This window comes from Falco cherrug, chromosome Z (assembly GCF_023634085.1).
Source record: "Falco cherrug isolate bFalChe1 chromosome Z, bFalChe1.pri, whole genome shotgun sequence".
Lineage (NCBI taxonomy): Eukaryota > Metazoa > Chordata > Aves > Falconiformes > Falconidae > Falco > Falco cherrug.
This window is the reverse complement of record NC_073720.1, coordinates 24,088,211-24,106,276: the sequence shown is the minus strand read 5'-3', so window position 1 is coordinate 24,106,276 and position 18,066 is coordinate 24,088,211. Positions and strand designations below refer to the sequence as shown.

At 41.5% G+C, this 18,066-nt stretch overlaps 1 protein-coding gene across 1 annotated transcript in view; it reads left to right on the top strand.

Moving 5' to 3' along the window:
• The first annotated feature begins 2,164 nt into the window (after nucleotides 1–2,164).
• Nucleotides 2,165–18,066, top strand: part of LOC106631293 (interleukin-31 receptor subunit alpha-like) — a 34,749-nt gene continuing 18,847 nt past the window's right edge. The window contains exons 1-8 of the mRNA XM_055699072.1: nucleotides 2,165–2,488; nucleotides 4,985–5,032; nucleotides 5,229–5,279; nucleotides 9,205–9,316; nucleotides 12,737–12,903; nucleotides 13,988–14,127; nucleotides 16,544–16,685; nucleotides 16,842–16,924. Coding sequence (XP_055555047.1) covers nucleotides 4,990–5,032; nucleotides 5,229–5,279; nucleotides 9,205–9,316; nucleotides 12,737–12,903; nucleotides 13,988–14,127; nucleotides 16,544–16,685; nucleotides 16,842–16,924 — 738 coding nt within the window. The 5' untranslated portion in view covers nucleotides 2,165–2,488; nucleotides 4,985–4,989. The remainder of the gene's footprint in view (nucleotides 2,489–4,984; nucleotides 5,033–5,228; nucleotides 5,280–9,204; nucleotides 9,317–12,736; nucleotides 12,904–13,987; nucleotides 14,128–16,543; nucleotides 16,686–16,841; nucleotides 16,925–18,066) is intronic.

Here is an 18,066-nt window from a genome sequence, read left to right as displayed (position 1 = left end):
AAGGGGTTTTTCATTAATTATTATTGATATAAAGCAGAATAATCTTGAAGGGGAGATTCAAAACAGGCCGTGCCAAGACGTCTTAAAGCACAGTGGTTAGTCCCATATGCAAACCCCTGATGCAGCCAAAGTAAATTTAACTGATCCCACCTTCTGATCAATTGCTCCAGTCACTGACCTCTGAAAGATACAGGGGGTAATGAAAATCATGACACTTACTCCAGTTTGAGAAATCTAGCCCCCTCCCTGGGTTTCTATTCCACACAGGAATAGCAAAGATCTATCTGTGAATAATTTTAAGATGACTGAAGTCTTTGGATAAAGCTAATTAAATGATCTCTCAAAAAACTATTTCCCCCAGGTTATCTACTGGGTCATAATAGGGGAAGGGAAAAGTAAATGGCCCAGAGCAAAAAAGCCACAAGTGAGCATATATACAAACCCTGATGACTCAGTTAACCTTAATTACTATTTTTAAATCACTGTTCCAAGACCGGAAAGATGGCTGAACAGATTTAAATTAAGAAAAGGTAATGACTTGGCAGCTCAGTTACACTGGATAAAATTCTGAGAGAAAAATTACCATGGAGAAAAGTACAATGTGAAACAGTCACACAACACAACAACAGTTACAACAACACAAATATGTGCACTATTACTGAAGTGGAAAGGGCAAGATAATATACCGTGAACACAGAACAATATGTTAAAAAAGTTCACTTTCTGCCTTGTACTAAGCAAGCATCTTCATACTGCTTTCTTGTGCTTTCTCCAAACATGCTTTCTACAATAGCTGTGTTTCTCCAGAAAGCATTCCTTTGTCCAGGAGCAATCACAGGGCAGGGGGGAGTGAAGGGAAAAAACAGGTGGCTTGGATATTAATATCTCTTTTCACTTGCCTCAGGGATAAAGAAATCAGGCTTTTTAAAAAAAAAAAAAAAAAAGCAATTAAAAAAAGCCAACCTTTCCTGTAGACTTCACAAATGTAAAGCTTACTTTTGCAAGTGTGTATAAGTACAGCACAGAGAAGCTTTTGTCAAATTCTCTTTTTTTCCACACCACATATCCCAAAATATGTAGCAGATGCAGGCCCACTGGGTAAGCCAAACAGGATGGCAAGGAAGAAGGCTTATTTTCTTGCTCATCTGCCTGTGTAGTAAAAGCACTAAGTTCCCTTTAATAAAGCCTTAGGAGAAAGTTAAGGGTGATCGTTGATTCTTCTCTTGGCTACACAGGAAGACATAATGAACACAAATCTGAGCAGATGCTTCAATCAGATTTTCAGAGCACTTAGAGACTACAGCTTAGTAAAACTCAAGTAAGATGTGCTCAAAGGTGATCTCTACCAGAGGTAAAGATCCTGTTTCCAATTCAAATCACAATACGTGACTCTGGTCCTGCACACAGCTCAGCCAAAGTGTGTGTGTCTGTTGAACTATTGTTTTCAAACCACTGGTCTGAGCTCCCCCAGGGAGAATTTCCTTCCATTATCCCATAAACAAGCCTGTAGTGCTAACTGTGGTGCTGCAGTAAAGACAAGTTACCTGTCTCATCTAATCAGACTGCCTCAACTCTTACAAATATTCTAGCTGACACACTAAGCAAAACTCTGCATCCACACTTGGGGAGATCTACCATCACATCACTGTCAGTGGATAGACACCAGATCTACTCTAGTATAAGGAGAATTTAGTCCACATTTGGTCTTAATGAAATCAGTTTAGTTTCCTCCATTATTTTTTTTCTTCACAGAAATCTTCACCCAAATATAAACTCTCTCATTCTTCTGTATTCTGTGTTGGCTGTCAGATTTATTCAGTGACATTTCTGTTTTATCTGTACTTGCATTTTTTTAAACCTCCAGGGCAGATCTCATATATAAACTTTTTTGATGGTGTCTGCTCAGCCGATGTGTTAGGATGAAGATTGTGATTTTCATTAAGATAGCATAGAACTGTTTGAATGATAAGCTGCTTCACGATGCAGCTTGAACTCAGAAAGGATGAAAGAGTGTGTGGTGTACTTTCCTTATCACAGCAAATTTCCCCCAGGGGGGTGGCTGAGGGCTGAGTGGGATTTTTTTTTTTTTTTTTTTTTTCTTTCCAAAGACCGTATGAGAGTTGCTCTTTGAATTCAGGTAGTCATGTATTTCTCTGGCAAAAAAAGCACCCTGTAAGTATCTGTCAGATCTTTTACAGAGCTAGAGGTCTGCTTATTGGAAGCAGAGTTATATGAGAAACAACCTGTGAAAAACAGTGTAGCTCTACTTTAGATCCATAGAGGAAAGATATGGGACTTAAGTATCTACTACTAATAGGCCAAAACTGAATTTGAATTTGCTACAAAATTTGTTACAACATCCCTGAAACAGATCAACTGTAGTCAATTGGAACTGAACTTTTCACCAGTGAAACAGCATGCTATCAAAAACACACACAGATTCAACCAGAGGAAAATGAAGACCTCGCCAATTTGTACTTCAGACAAGGTAAGACTTCAAACAGAAATGCAATATTCCTTTCCTGATGCGGTGTCTCTGCAATCTACATTCTGCTTCAGCTGCCCACTGAGTTCTGAGTCTGCTTTAATGAGGCTGCTGGTTGCACATAACCCAGACTGTCTTGGGACATGTTTAGGACTCTGAGCAAAGAGGATTTCAGACCTCTTCTGTTTTGTTAGCATTCATGGGCACAAGCGATGCCTGCAAAAAATGTACTCATAAGCTCATGGCCAGACCAGTCCGCCTGTGCTGTGCAAGGCTACAAGAGATGGAGCTCCACAGGAATGGAGCAGGATGAGGGGCCGGCAGCACATTCCTTGCTATGCCCACCTGCCTTCGGAGATTATTTTTCCTTTGAAGAGTAACAGTTAACAGATAAATTTGGGGCAAGAACAGAGAAGGATGCTGTGGGTTTTCTATTAATTCACAGATGTAATCCAGTCTAAATAAAAAAGTTCATTTATTTCAAGATTGCATTCTAGGGAGACCGAGAGCTTGCCATGCCTTTTACTGCAGAACTTAAATAAGCAAGTGAGATGGAAAAGTGTTCAGAGAAAACCACATCTGAAATGATCAAACACCTAGGTCTGAGAAACCATTCAGGTCACAAATGAAGCAGAGTTGGTGACATCCACTAGTCGTTCTGCACTTTTGAGCTTATCATAGAAGGTGGCATAATCTATCCTCATGAGTAACAGAGAAAAGTAACACATTTACAACTCTGACACAAGTCCATAGTAGTGAAAAGGGTGAAATATTAAACATTTGAAGAAGTGGTTCTATCCAAAGTTTACCTCAAATATAATAATTCAGCTTTTTTTATACATTAAAATGTTACTGTGGCAACTTGATAGCTGAGCTGTAATTAAAAACGGGTTCCTACTGCTACAACAGAGTCCAGTTCTGAAGATTCTATCTCCTCTGCTATTTTGATTGGCAATGTATTTTCTGTACTTGTTTAAAGTGGCTTTTTTCTTAAAAGGACAGGAACATTCATACTGAGACCTAGACCTCCAGTAAAGATAATATGGGCTTGCCTCACTGAGTTTATTTCTCTCCAGTATGTTCTGTTGGAATTCTGTGCACTCTGAATCCAGTTTCCTGCTCTTGCACTGAGTTACTTAAATGGGTTTTATTTATCCCAAATGTGATTATCCTGATCACATCAAATCAATAGGTAAAGGTCATAGAGTTTTCTCCATCTCTTGACTTCCGTGCTGCTCTGAGTCTCTAACTCTTCAAGCTCCACTGTCAAAATCTCTCTCACATATGACTTGCTTTTTCTCTTTGTCAGTTTTTCCTTACTGCTCATAAAATAATGCTATGCCCTTGGCTATTCTTTGTGAGAAGCATTGTCACGGCTGATTTTTGGGTCACTCAGATAAGAGGGGGTTTGAACCTGCACGCATATACTGTGTCCACCACCCTTCAGCATTTTGAAGCTTACTCCCAAGCCCAAATGATTCCATCGCTCGGAAACTCCCTGTAACAGTCAGTAGAATTCCTTGTTCACTTGCATTTCATGGCTATGCCCCTCAGAAAAATCTGATAAGATATAGTTGGTGCATTAGTCACCTACTCTTACTGTAGACCAGGCTCAGAAGCATGCCCGTAAGTCTATCTCTTTAAGAAAGTGATTCATTTTAAACAGAATTTTTTTGCTATTCAACACTCAACCTGAAATATACCATGGTTGCCAAGATAAGTTAATAATTTGCCTATCACCAGGCAGGTCTGAATCCAACTTTTGATAGTGGCTATCTAAGCCCAGAAGGGAAATTTCCCACAGAAGTGAAATTTTCTGAAAATTTCCCTTTACTGCTTCAGCAGCAGCAGTTGTTGTGGCTTTGGTGGCTTCTGTGCCCAGAGTTATTTTAAATGTTCTCTGACCAGACTTAACGGGCACAGACTTAACAGTCACACCTGGTTTACAGCTATGGTGATTTTTGTCTACCTTAGGGCTCCTGGTGTCGGTATCAACAACGTAGACACAGTGCTTTTGTGGTGGTGAGATTGCATTGAACGGGGGAAGAAGCCAGAAAGTGAAGACAGGCAGGGGCTGCTGCTGCACTGCCCAACCTTTCACGTTAGTGTGAGTTGAACACCCTGACTTACCTTTTATTGATACCGGTACCTCTCATTCGCATTGGCATTTAGGCTGGGATTTTCAAAGGAGTTTGGAGTACCTGTATAAACTTAATTCGGTTTGCACCGCTGATCTCTCAGACACCGTTAAGAATCTGCGGCTTCTTGCAAATGCCAAGGGGGGAAGTTTCTGTTTTTCAGAAGGGTTGCTAGGATTTCACGAGTATAATTCAGAGCTCAGAGCTCAAGCGCCCCTCACGTTGCCATTAATAAACCCGTTACTCGTGTGCAGCCAGTAGCAGCAGAGGTAGTGGAATGAATAGGAAGTTTGAGGAGGAAGTGTGAAAAACAGACTGAAGACAGTGTAGTGTTGATGGTAATCACTTTGCTTCCTTACAGAGGAGATGAAGAACCCGCTGCTCGCAGCTATCTTTTTATTTGCAATGGGTGAGTTTCCATTTGCTGCATAACTTACTACCCTTTGTAAACAGTATAAACTCCTGGCTGTTACTCAAAGGCAAGGCTGTACGACCAAAATCATGACGGAATTAAGTTCTGTGCGTAGGAAGAACAGCAACTGGTAACATTTTTCTCCTGTTTCTTTCACAGTCGTCTTGTTAAACAATTCCTTTCTATTTCCCAGATTCCTGCAACTGCGCAAAGGGGGATTTTTCGTTTTGCCAGCAGCTCCCAGGTGGGTGAGCGTTCACCACGTAACACCTACTCGGTCGAGAGCCGAACGTTACTGCTGAAGGATACCGGCCAGCCCCGACGACCTCGGTGCCCACCGGCGGCGCGCGGCCCCGCGGCGCGCGCCACGGGCAGGGTCCGACCCCGCCCCGCCCCGCCCCCGGAGCTCGCGCCACCGCCCCGCCCGGTGCACGGGCGCCGCCTGGCGGCCGCCCTGCGCCACACCGCTCTATTGCGGGGGCTGCGGGAGCGGGGCTGCCGCAAACGCCCGCGGTTTGCGGAGGGGAAAAGCCGGAGCTGCGAGTAAAGCCTGGCTCGCGCGTAGCGCCCGGGTAGACTGGGGTGACATCAAAAGGGCGGAATCGGTAACGTTTCGTGCGCGACGGTTGCTCGGGATGAACGACTGCTAATGGCAACACGGGCCGGGCCGTCGCATTTCCACCGGGGCTGTCACGCAGCAGCTGGTGGCCGCCTGACGGGCTTGACGGCGAGTTGGCTGCAGGCAGGAACATGCCGCTTGCCCAGGGCCACATCAGGGTGTGAGTGCGCGGTGGCACTGGGCGCGGCATCGCCAGCAGGGCGGGTTGCCCTGACATCAGCCACGGGTAGCTTTCTAGCCCTTGCTTGTAGCCCGTCACACCCAATTCTGCCAAAGCTTTACTGAGAACGCCAGATAAACTAAGAAGAAAACCAAAAATTTCTAGAGTAAATAAACTAAGGTTTTTCTTTTTTAAGAAGAAAGTGGATTTTGATGTCTTTAGAGCAAAGAAAAGGAAATCTTTCTTTGCATAGCTCTTGGAGAACAGCTCTGGTACAGGGGTAGTGCTGTTCTAGGGCTGGGAAGAACTAATAATGTGCATATTCTTTAAGGGGAAGCAGTACAGTAAAACAAAAAAGCACTAGGATAAAACTGAATGCACATGTGGTCACTAATGTCCTCAAATAATTGGACAAGGGGGAAAAAAATGGTGTGTAACATTTGTTATGTTCATCTGGAGAAAGTAGCATAGAGCTTCAGTATATCAGCAGCGGGTAGTGCGATGGGATGTTAGTTGAGATAATTTACTATTTCCAAATGAAAAATCTACTATTTTTTCTTTGTTCTAATACCATCATCTCCTAGAGAAAGCCAGAGGTTTTTTGTAAGACTGAGAGCATAAGGAATAATACAACACCCTGTGCTTTTGCAAGCAGAGACAGGTCTGCAACACTATGGTCACCACTTGGATCTCAGTTAATAGAAGTTATTTGGGAATAAATTGGTAGAAATTTAGTAGAAGAGTGAAAATGTTTCCTTTCCATCACTCTCTCCAGAACTGTTTTTTCCAATAGTTTCAGGAGCAGTATGGTACAAACATATTGACATGAAGTGTTACAGCACCAGTGTTGCTTTAAAACAACAAAATCCACAAATATGAAACACCAAGTAAATTAAAGGCCGAATTCAGAGCAAAAAGGGAGAAGAATGAGAGAGCACTTGCTGCTTTCCACAGTTAGAGCACCATGTCTGTGGTGTGGTAGCCAAGATTTGGTATGGTGGTCAGACTAGGAAAGTAAAGAATTAAAAAATTATTCAAATTGCTGTAGAAACAAGGAAGATCTGACCTCCACCTTCCTGAAAGGAAGCTGTACATACCTAAGCTGGTGCAGCATAACTTTATTAGCACATTTCTTTTAGTAAGAAAAAGGAAGCATCAAAAAGTGAGGGTATTAAATTCTGAGCTGTATTAATCTGACAGGTTTTGGTCCAAGTTAACTTTTAACTTAAATATACAGCTACCATCTGAATGATGAAATGAATACCGAGGATACTCTGTAACTCGGGCTGTAGGAAGAAATTGCCCTGAACCAGGAAAACAGGAGGGCTGATCTTTTATCTCATAACCTAGGTTCTGAGATACTACAAGCATGCTGTAACACCATCTCCAGGTCTCATTCAAGATTGATAGGCCTATTGGCAACTCATTAAACCAGGGGTCCTCAAACTGTTTAACCAGGGGGCCGGCGCGCGGCTGCAGTGGCAGGCAGTCATCTGCGGCTGCTTGGTTTCCCCCCCCCAACCCCCAGCGGGGGGGGGCGGGGGGGGGAGGCAGAGGGGTCTGTAAATACCAGGGGCCGGATCAAGGACCCTGGGGGACGTATCCAGCCCACGGGCCATAGTTTGAGGACCCCTGCATTAAACCTGACAGATTAAAAAAAAGGTCATGTGTTTCTACTTATCAGGAAAAATTCACTTTTAACCACTTAAGTATCCTGTACCTGTTGAGATCCCTATCTACTTTTCTGAAGAGGGGAAAAAAAAAAATTCTGGGTCTTTTTTTAATAGTGTGGGTGGTACTTTGAGACATCATGGCTGATTCTTCTGAACTAATAGTTCAGACAGTAAGACACAAAGCAAAAGAACAGTCATATTTTATCACTACCATTTCTGGTAAGAGATTTTTGAAATACTGAAATAAGCTTAACCACTAGAGACTGAAAATGAGTTCCTTTAAGAATATCATCAGTGTTTAATTTCCCTTCAGCTGAAAAATGTATATGTTCAGTTGAAGAAAAAAATGCTTATATTTTTGCTTCCAAAAATTAAGCACAAGTAATTTTGTACATAAAATTTTGTTCCTCCTCTTTTATAATATGATCATTATGAAGCTAGTAGTATAAGCAGCATATTGTTTTTCTCTAGCAATAGTGCATTATTCTGAACTCCAGGCAGAGGTGACTGATGGGTTTGGAGTAATTCTGAAGTCTGGTCAATCAGTTCTACTGTGGATAATTAGCCTTGTGTTGCATTGTATATGGCTTTGCAAGAAACTCCACAGCAATTCTTGCCAGTTGGAAACATCACATTGGCCCTTGGTGGTACTCACTAAAATGCAGTCCCTCTCTTCATTTGTACCCCAGCTTAATTGCATAACATTAATTTCTAAGATTTTTCACAAGGGTGCATGCAGTCAGTTCTGGCCCATTCTTCCCAAAATGTCTATAAATATGTTTAACAGTCAATAAGCTGCTCCAGGCAGAGCTGCTGCCAACTCCAGTTTACAATCCTGCAGGTGAACAGAGCCTCACTCCCACGCAAGGCAGATGCTCCTGCTTCTCCAGGGTTCCCAAGTCACAGCGATTCCCCCAGGGAAGGGGCTTACTCCCCAGACCCAGAGTAACCCGCCAGGAGCCAATGCTTTGTTACAGGTTTCAGCAAACAATTGAGCACTTCCAGAAACACAGTGTCAGGACAGGCACTGTCTGTCAGTTGAGAATGGTGTGAAACAAGAGCACAGCTGGGAGATAAATATCTAGAGTCTCTTAGGGCAGAGGCTCACAGTAGCTTTATCATTTGGTTTAAGGAAATTACCTTGCAATAGCTTTCCTTGAAGCAGAGGGCCAAAAGCTAGTAATGTGTCCTTGAATATAGGCAATTTGTTTCTGCAATTTTTGTGACAAAGAATGCAGAAGTGTTTCCAGAAGTCTAAAAGACATTTCATTCAGAATTGGAAAAAATATTATTTTTTTTAAATTAAGACTTAAATAAGTGGAGAGGCAAGCAGGATGTCACTATTATAAGAGAGAAACACAATTCAAAGGTGTTAACAATACCAAAGCTGTAGGAAACACCATGGCATGCATAAAACACAGGAAGAATTATCCTTTTCTACCTTCATGTAGGAAAACTAGGTTTTACTTGGAATCATTAGGACTGATAAGGTTTAATCTTTCGACATATCTCTGTCACTTGTTCTAAAATTGGTGAACTGCTTGCCTTGAGAGTAAACATGGCATAAGGACTCACACAGCTGGTTCTTATTTTGTTGCGCAAAAGGGTATAGCCTGCTTTGTATTTAGTTTTGCTTCTCATAGTCACCTCGCACTGGCTGATGGTAAATAATTGCCTGTGATGGGTCTTTTCCAGTCCGTGTGTTTTCATCTTGCAGACTGGGACAATGAATTGGTATGCTACAAAGAATTAAGTGAGGATCTAACCTGTACCTGGCTGCCAGTACCCAGTGCTCCAAATACAATTAATTATACTGTGTTCCTAAAATGGTAAGTCTAAAAAGTCATTTCAAAACCCAAAAAACTGTCATTCCTGATCGGCATCGTTACTACCTGCCTGAGTTTTGCTCCAGTGTATTTTATCACATTGTAGATTGTTACACAATACCGGTCAAAACCTTTCTTCACACCCCATTGCTACCTATTGATTTGGGAAGAGCTTGGTAAGAGTGTGGTGGGTTGACCCTGGCTGGACACCAGATGCCCACCAAGCCAGTCTGTCATTCCCCTCCTCAGCAGGACAGGGGAGACAAAATAGAACAAAAGGCTTGTGGGTCGAGATAAGGACAGGGAGAGATTGCTCACTAATTACCGCCGTCACAGGCAAAACAGACTCATCTTGGGGAAAAAAATTATTTATTACTCATTGAGTAGGACAATGAGAAATGAAACCAAATCTTGAAAACCCCTTCCCCCCACCCCTCTCTTCTTCCTGGTCTTTACTCCCAGGTAGTTTTCTCTACCTTCTCCTGCAAAAGCAGTGCTGGGTGTCAGGGAATGGAGGCTGTGGTCAGCTCATCACACACTGTCTCTGTGCTCCTTTCTCCTCCGGGGAAGGGGTCTCCTCACACTCTTCCCTGCTCCAGCGTGGATCCCTCCCGTGGGGTGCAGCCCTTGAGGCACAGACTGCCCCAGCCTGGGTCCCCCACAGGGTCACAGTCCTGCCACCAACCCTGCTCCAGCATGGGCTGCTGTCTCCATGGGGCCACAGTCCTGCCAGGAGCCTGATCCAGCGTGGGCTTCCCTGGGGTCACAGCCTCCTTCGGGCATCCAGCTGCTGTGGCATGGGGGCCTCCATGGGCTGCAGGTGGGTATCTGCTCCACCATGGACAGCCATGGGCTGCAGGGGACAGCCTGCCAGTTCTTCGTGGGGAACATGGGCTGCAGGGGAACCTCTGCCCTGGTGCCTGGAGCACCTCCTGCCCTTCTGCACTGACCTGGGGGTCTGCAGGGTTGTTGCTCTCACATAGTCTCACTCCTCTCTCTCACTGCAGTTGTGCAGGTTTTCTTCACCCCTTCTTAAATAAGTTATCCCAGGGGCACCACTGTTGCTGATGGGCTCAGCCTTGGCCAGCTACACGTCCCTCTTGGAGCTGGCTGGCACTGGCTCTGTCAGACACAGGAGAAGCTTCTGGCATCTTCTCACAGAAGACACCCCTGTAGCTCCCATGCTACCAGAATCTTGCCACACAAACCCAATAGAAAGAGTCACTATACATCTTTCCATGCCTCCAACACACTCTCTGAAACACTATTGCCAAAGATCACGTTTATTTGCATATATTGACTTGCATTGAATATTCAATACTAATGTGTTAAAAAAACCCCAAACAACCCAAACAAAAAATCCCCAAACAACAAATACTAAGCTGGATTTTATTATACATGATATATTTTGTTATACCATGTTTCCAAGGAGATGTCAGATGTGGCACATTATAAAAACAGGATTTTAGGAAATTTTTTGCAATTCTGAATTGGTTTAATAGATCGAATGAACTTGTAGGGTTAATCTTAAACTGATTACCTTGAAATATGGGTATCTTCAGTTCTGCCTTTTTTGAAAAAGCTAAACCAAAGAAGCCAGGTACAACATGGATAGGCATATTAAACAAGTATCTGGTCACTGGTTTGGTAAAAAAAAAAATAAAAAAAAAAAAATGCAGACTTCTGTTTCAGTATCTGTAGTACAAAACGGATTTTCCTCATTTTATATCTACATATTTGGATCTCCCATGAGATTAAGGGTACACTTAGCAATACATAAGTGAGATCTGACGAGATGATCTTTGCCATGAGACCGTGTCATGGGGTCCACCAGGTACAACATTGTATGCCATTGGCAAATTCTGATACTTATTGCTGATTATTTTGCCACATAATCCACCATTCTGCATTAAAAAAGATCTGTGGTTAGGAGCAACTCCTAAAGCTAAGGAAACGTCACTACACTGGGAAATTCCCCAGGGTCATCTTCTGCACATTGCAGAAGAGCAAAGCAGCCACCTCAGGGCTGAAGTGATTCCCCCCATTGCCTTTAAGATTTTTTCACTGGAGGTAGCAGCGGGTGCCAACTCACAGCAAGCACCAAACACCACTGCATTTGCTGTCTTGCCTCTTGGGTCTTCCAGGACCTCCTGTTTCTTGGAAGGGGAGAAGTACCTGTGAAACTGCTCTGCTTCTGTAGAGATGTTATCAGCTGACACAATGGTAAACTGGCTGTGCTTAGAGTCTTCAGCCAAGATCAGCCTGTGCTGTTCCTAGGCTGCAGAGCTGATGTTCTAAATGAGGAAGGCAGAAAAAAAACAGTGAAAGAGAGGTGGATGGGGAAGGAGGGACCCAGTTGCTTCACAGAGGTGTTGATTGTCCCAAGCCAGAGCCACAACTTGCGCCTCAGTCTCCTAGGCTTCAATCCAGTGGTCTAAAAGAAAAACTTCCTTTCCTCTTTTTTATTGGGTTAAAAGGAAATAAAAAATGCTTGAAAGGGCTTTTTCCTTGCCTAGAAAAGGACATCACCCCTTTCTGCAAGTAACATCAGTTTGACACTGAAATTATCCTTGCTCCTTAGGATTTAGTTGTCACGAAGGAAAGGATTAACGAAAAACACTCCCACAGAGAAGTTCTAACCAAGCATTCAAAATTGTACTTGGAAATATTAATTGCTGATTCACAACTAGTCCAAAACAGAAGACAGGGGAACCTTCAAGTGTTCAGTTATTAAATATTGTATCATGATCAGCACATTTAATATTTAGGTAGGCAAATTAGTATGCCAGCCCATTTCTTTAAGAACTTTGAACTGGCAGAGCTTTAACCTTGAAAAAAATCTCTCCTGTGTGCAGCAGAAAGTAAATAAGAGAGAGAGAGAGATGTGAGTGGGTGGCAAGGGTCGAACCTAGGCAGAACAGAAATAGCCTCATATGTAAGGCCTTAAACCTCTCGGACTTTCTGTGCTGTGTGTGTTAGGTACACCAGGGGAAGTCTACAGGGCTGAGGACTGAGGTGGCATTTAGACATCTCTGTCAGACTCTTTTTTTATTGCAGGAACAAGTCAGAAGACAGGCATACAACTGACAAAAGGTTTTTCATACCTATGTCGTAATTTAGATTCAGGCAACTGGGAAATTTTGCTGTGCAAAAGGAATTTAGGTGCTTCTATGGTAGGTGGCAATTTCACTTTATGAAGTAATTTCTAACTTGATTTTATACCTTCTAAATTTCCTAGGGTACTGTAATTACATTTGCTGTTTGAAGCGGCTCAGGCCCCACCTTCAAGATTTCAAGCTGCTGAATTTTGTATATAAGTAGCTGGAAAACTATTAATTGCTGTAATGTTACTTTCTGAGACGGGGGAGGAAAGAGTAATCCAATAAAATGTTTATTTTTCATTCTGCTTCCTTCTCTCCAAAGGGACAGAATACCAAAACTTTTTCAACGAAACACATCGTCATCTTCCATTACGATAGAACGAAGGAATCTTTACATGAAGCGATCTGCATCTATTTGGATAGCAGTGAACTATGCCCATGACAGCTGCGTGAAAGGAAAGAAGATCTCAGTCATACCGAGTGAAGCAGGTACAGCATCTTCATGAGTTGTTTTACTGCAGTGCCCAGCTGAGGTGTTTTCTTAAAGATTATTTCCAAAATTGTGACTTACAATATACGCTTATTATTTTTACTGATTCAGAGAGCTAAACTGCAGTTTGGCTTCCTTGGATGAAATCTTTAGAAGTCAATAGCAGCTATCAGCTTTTACAGAAGGGTTTTACTTTAAATAATTTGCTAGACTATAAAATAGTCACATCCAGGAAAATATATAGCAGTATTTGTGTACAGTACTTAACCAGCTTCCTGTGCTCTCTTTAATGGTTGTCTGAACTTCTTCATCTGAACTTCTTCATTGGTTTACAAAGAGCAGGTTGACTCAGTACCATGTGCTTAAGGAATCCTTGTTATAGAGTATTAGCATTTTGAGAAACCTTTTCAAAGTTCAGCTCTTTTCAAAGGCTGGTTACCCATTACAGGGTGCTGCAGAGGAGTTATGAAAAAAGGAATCCTATCAACTATGTGCTTTAGGAGTTTATTTAAAGATTCCCTACAGTATCTGATTACTGAGATAACTTTGAGAGCTTCTCGAAACTTCACCTCTCAGAGTAATCATGGTCCAAGAAAAAAACAGTGCTCCTCTCTGCTGGGGGGGCACTACCAGTACAACCGGAATATTCACCGTGACCTCCTCTGGAGGCTCTTGGCCACCTTGTGGCTTTTAGAGAGAAAGACAAAAACGTAGTTGCACTTACAATTATATAGCTAAACACAGTTGCTGAAGACATTCTGAAAAGTTTTTATAGAATTCATGATTATAGGTACTCTTGACATTTTGATTTTGCTTTTGCAGATTCACCTGCTTAGAAAAAGGGTCTTCCTGAAATCAGTAGAAGCATTTACAAAAGAAAGGCAAAAGGAACAACCCTCTTTTTTTCATACCATGAAGATATAGTAATAGTAATTTTTAATTTCCAGTCTTCTTAAAAATCTTTAAGTGTTCAATATTCTCTGTCAAGTCTTTTATTTTTTATAAATGACGCCTGAAAGACAAAATTATCAAAGCTTTCCTGCATCTCTTGCATTTATAACAGTTGCATGTTCCCCATTTTAGGGAAGTGCTCAACACTATCTATCATAAATGCTCACCAGATCACAAACCAATTGATAATAAAATGGGACCTGCCTGCAACTCCTATACTGTATGAGCTGAGATACAGAGAGGCACTCACAGAATCCGCTCGGTGGACAGTGGTAAGTACTTCCAGATGACAACCAAGAACATGAGGTGCCTCGCTGTCAGCTCAGCAGTACATAGCACACACAGCAGGACATCAACAGGATGCAGCTGAAGATCACGCACAACAAGGGGAGCAAGGAAGCACAGCATGCAGCCGATTTGTAGGCAAATCTCACAAAGGTCCCTTAATTCTGTTCTAACAGATCCTGAGCTGTTTGGGAAAGAAAGATTAATAGTTTTATACAGGAAAAAAAACCCCAGAATTACATGTCAGCTGGTTCATTAACCCATCAATGAGACACTACAGTCATCAGCAATGCAAAAGCTGAAAAGGATATCCGAAATGCCATGCAAACTCAAATCCTGATTACAGTTTAAGTGATGGGCAATATTAGTCTTTCTGCTGGCATCATTAAATTTTCAAACTGATTAGAGATCAGGTTGCTCTGATTTTTAAGGTAATTCATACCTTACACACTTGGTTTTTGCTTTGGTTTTACACATTTCCTTCTTTGACAACAAGGGAAATAACTTCTCTGTAATACAAGATCAGTTGCAGATGCATTTTAGCACATACAACAGTGAGAATATGGTGCAACAAGACGACACCTAAAACTAAAGGGACAAAGAAAGAGGTGAAAAAAGTCATAATTTCAGTGAGATTGGCATGCAGCAGCAATGGTTGCTCTTCCTGCCCCTTGTTATGAGCACTTGATGCGAAGGCTTTGCCAACGGGCATGCATATATACATATCACCGAGTCCCTGAAACTGTGTTTTTCAAGCTATTCTCTGTAGTTGGATGAAGAATATGTGTAAGAAAGATTTCACCTTCCTACAGAGAAAGTGCAAGTCTTGGAAGAGTTCCCATATTCATTGATATGCAAGTTCTAGACCATTCTATGACAGTCAGATACCCAAGCATTCTCCACCCAGTAGCGTGACATATAGATAACCATGTGGAGACAGTCTGGTACACAGCATGTGGAAGAACAGAGAGTTTAAGAGCAGTAAAAATGCATATCCTACAAGGTTTGGAGGCAGGGGAGACAGAAAATTCAAGTTAGGAATGTGAAGGACTAGTAGGGACAGCCACACTGCTTGATGAGAATGACAGAGTACTGAAAGACTACAGGTCATAAATACTCATTATCTCCCGTGTCCCAGCTGATCCTCTGAACTTAGGCTATAATCTCTGCATAATCACGTGAATGTAAGCTGCATTTACAGATGGGACTAGAGGGGAAGGGTGAGTGTGGGCATACAAGCACAGAAGATATATAAAGCTAGCTAAGAAATAGTGTTTATCAAGAGTAGCATTAATACACCTGTAATATAATATAACACTTGGGTCTTCAATCTGTTTCACTTCCCTGTTGTTCTGTAGCATATTTTGAGGTTTTCTGTAATATTGTGTATTGTAGGGGAGGGTTGTGACCAAGCTAGTTTTGTTAGCAAAAGTATATGAAGCCAGTTAATTAACTCTAATAAAAAAAGAAAAGCACTGCAGAAAACCAAAAAGAAGAGCTGGTCACCTAATAGTGGGGAATTTGAGCAGAATTCTGATGGTTTTGGTTTGGGTTTTGTGGTTGTTGGTTTTTTTTTTTGTAGAAGTTCATATAATTAAGAAAACAAAACTTCACAACAGACAAACCCTAAAACAATTATTTCAATCTGCAGTAACACTTCTACCAAAAACATCATAACACCTGTAACTGTTCAGAACAAAGGTCCATTTAATGCAGGATACTATGATCCAATAGCACCCACCAATGGATATCTGGGCAAGACTATAAAATAGTTCAAGCATATAGCAAGAATTTGCTATCATGTATTCTCCTACAGTTTTCAGCTCAAGGATTTCCTTAGACACAGGTGGTGTCTTTGTTTCAAGGCAATCTCCATTCCCTGTACAGTCACTGGAGCTCCAGTGCCATCATCAGCTGCAGATGTACATAACTTCTGTGGTACTGAGGCATGGACAGTCATATGTTCAGTCCAGCCATGCTCCTTACCACATCAGTCATGTGGATCAATTCAAATATACTATAACATTTGAGAATAAAGGGATTTAATTTTTTTTTTTTAATATTTAATTTGATTTTGACATCTTGTTCTTCAGAATGCCAACAAGGCTTGGAGCTAAGTGGTAGTTTTTCAGTATTTGTATAATGCCTAATTGCTTTTAAAATCAATATTTAGACCTAAACTGTTGCTTACATGTCCTGACTGAGCAGAACAAGCTCATGAACAGGCAGGTATTGCCTTGAAAGAATGAAAAGATATTGGCTAAAATGCATAGTAATTCCTCTTCGATGATAGGAACCCCTACTTTCAGCTGTAGTTAGAAGACTGGTCCTTGGCTGAGAAAACAGTTAACATAAGGTTATGTTTTATTGCTGCCACATAAATTAAACATCATTTGGTTTTAGGTGCCTGTAGAAAGCAATGCTGCCAATGTCACCATTTCGAACTTAAATGCTATGTCTTCATACATTGTTCAGCTCAGATGCAAAGCCAAGGATGGTCTCCACTGTGTTTGCATTTGGAGTGAAGAGATTTTGGTCCCTCGCAGTAAGTGAAATAGTTTTGTCCTAGTGGGAATAAACATGATGTAAAAGCCTTTTGAAGTGTTGTATCATATGAAATAGCATAGTCAGATAATTTTGCAAATATGAAGAACAAACTAATTCATATGAGCACCTCTCCATCTTTTTCCATGTTTACCAGAGCTCACAAACAAACCAAGAATATCATATAATGCTACTACAGAAATCTCTCCAGGCAGAAGAAGTGTTCTTCTGAAGTGGGAGGTAATGTTCAGTTTGAGTCTGGGTACCTTCTATTACGTCCATGCTATTAATTTATTGCTTTATAGGAAAACTGATTGTATTGAGACTACACTGTATAAGCAAAAGGCATTGAATATTGTACTTTTGCTTCAGGATTCACTGCATTTGTATGGTGGTGGTTTAGGTGCTAGAAACTAGCAAGGAAAAACAGCACCGATTTATAAACCTTAAAAGTTATTAAAACAGCACTGCGCTTAAAGTCATTGACTAGAATAAAGATTCTTAGCAGCTTACCTAAAAAATTGCTGTGCCTCAAGTTTGTCTCTTGAAAGCTCCTCCTAAGTCTTTAGTGCATACAAATGACGCACCTTGTGTTTCATGTGTTCCTAAGGACCATTCATATTCTAGAGAGACCAAAACCTTTTAGAAAAGCTTGCTAAATCTACTAACTTACTAATTCAGAAATGCAACTACATTATAATCAGGATGGAGAAAGAGCCTCTGGCTTACAAGAACAGCATCTAACTGCACGCTTCCCATGATGACATCTAAAGTTCAAACCTACGTGTCAGAAGCAACCCCTCTTCTGCAGCAGGAATCATTATCTATCAACTGACTGACTACAGCAGATCAGTCAGTTTTACCATCTGAAGTCATCTTGGTAAGAAATGGAAAACTGACAGTCTTGAATATATAGTTGAAGGTTCCACAGGCCATTTCAAATAAGCAAGGTGTTCGTAGAGGTGTTTGTGTGGGAACCAATCAATTCTATCTAGATTCTGAGATCAAGAATGTCTACAAACTCCAAGAAGTTTGACACAGGGGACATCCCCGGCAGAATGGACAGAGACTGGCAGAGTCTTGAAATACAGAGGATGCATGAAATTTTGTAGTTACCCTTTGCATTTTTGTTAAGAAAAGACATCAGAGGAAATGGACACCTCATCTCCTGATAAGGATGAGAGATCCCCTTTTCCCCTTATCTCCTGAGATGAAGGTAAAGCTGAAGAGTAAATGATTCATTTTGTGCTAAAGCAAAAGACCACATGTGCCAATTTAAATGTAAAGCTAAGAAAAATTTTCCTCTATCTAAATGCTTTAGTTAAAAAAAGTAATATTAAATATAGTAGCAAGGCTAGGACCTTCATTCAGGATAACACTTA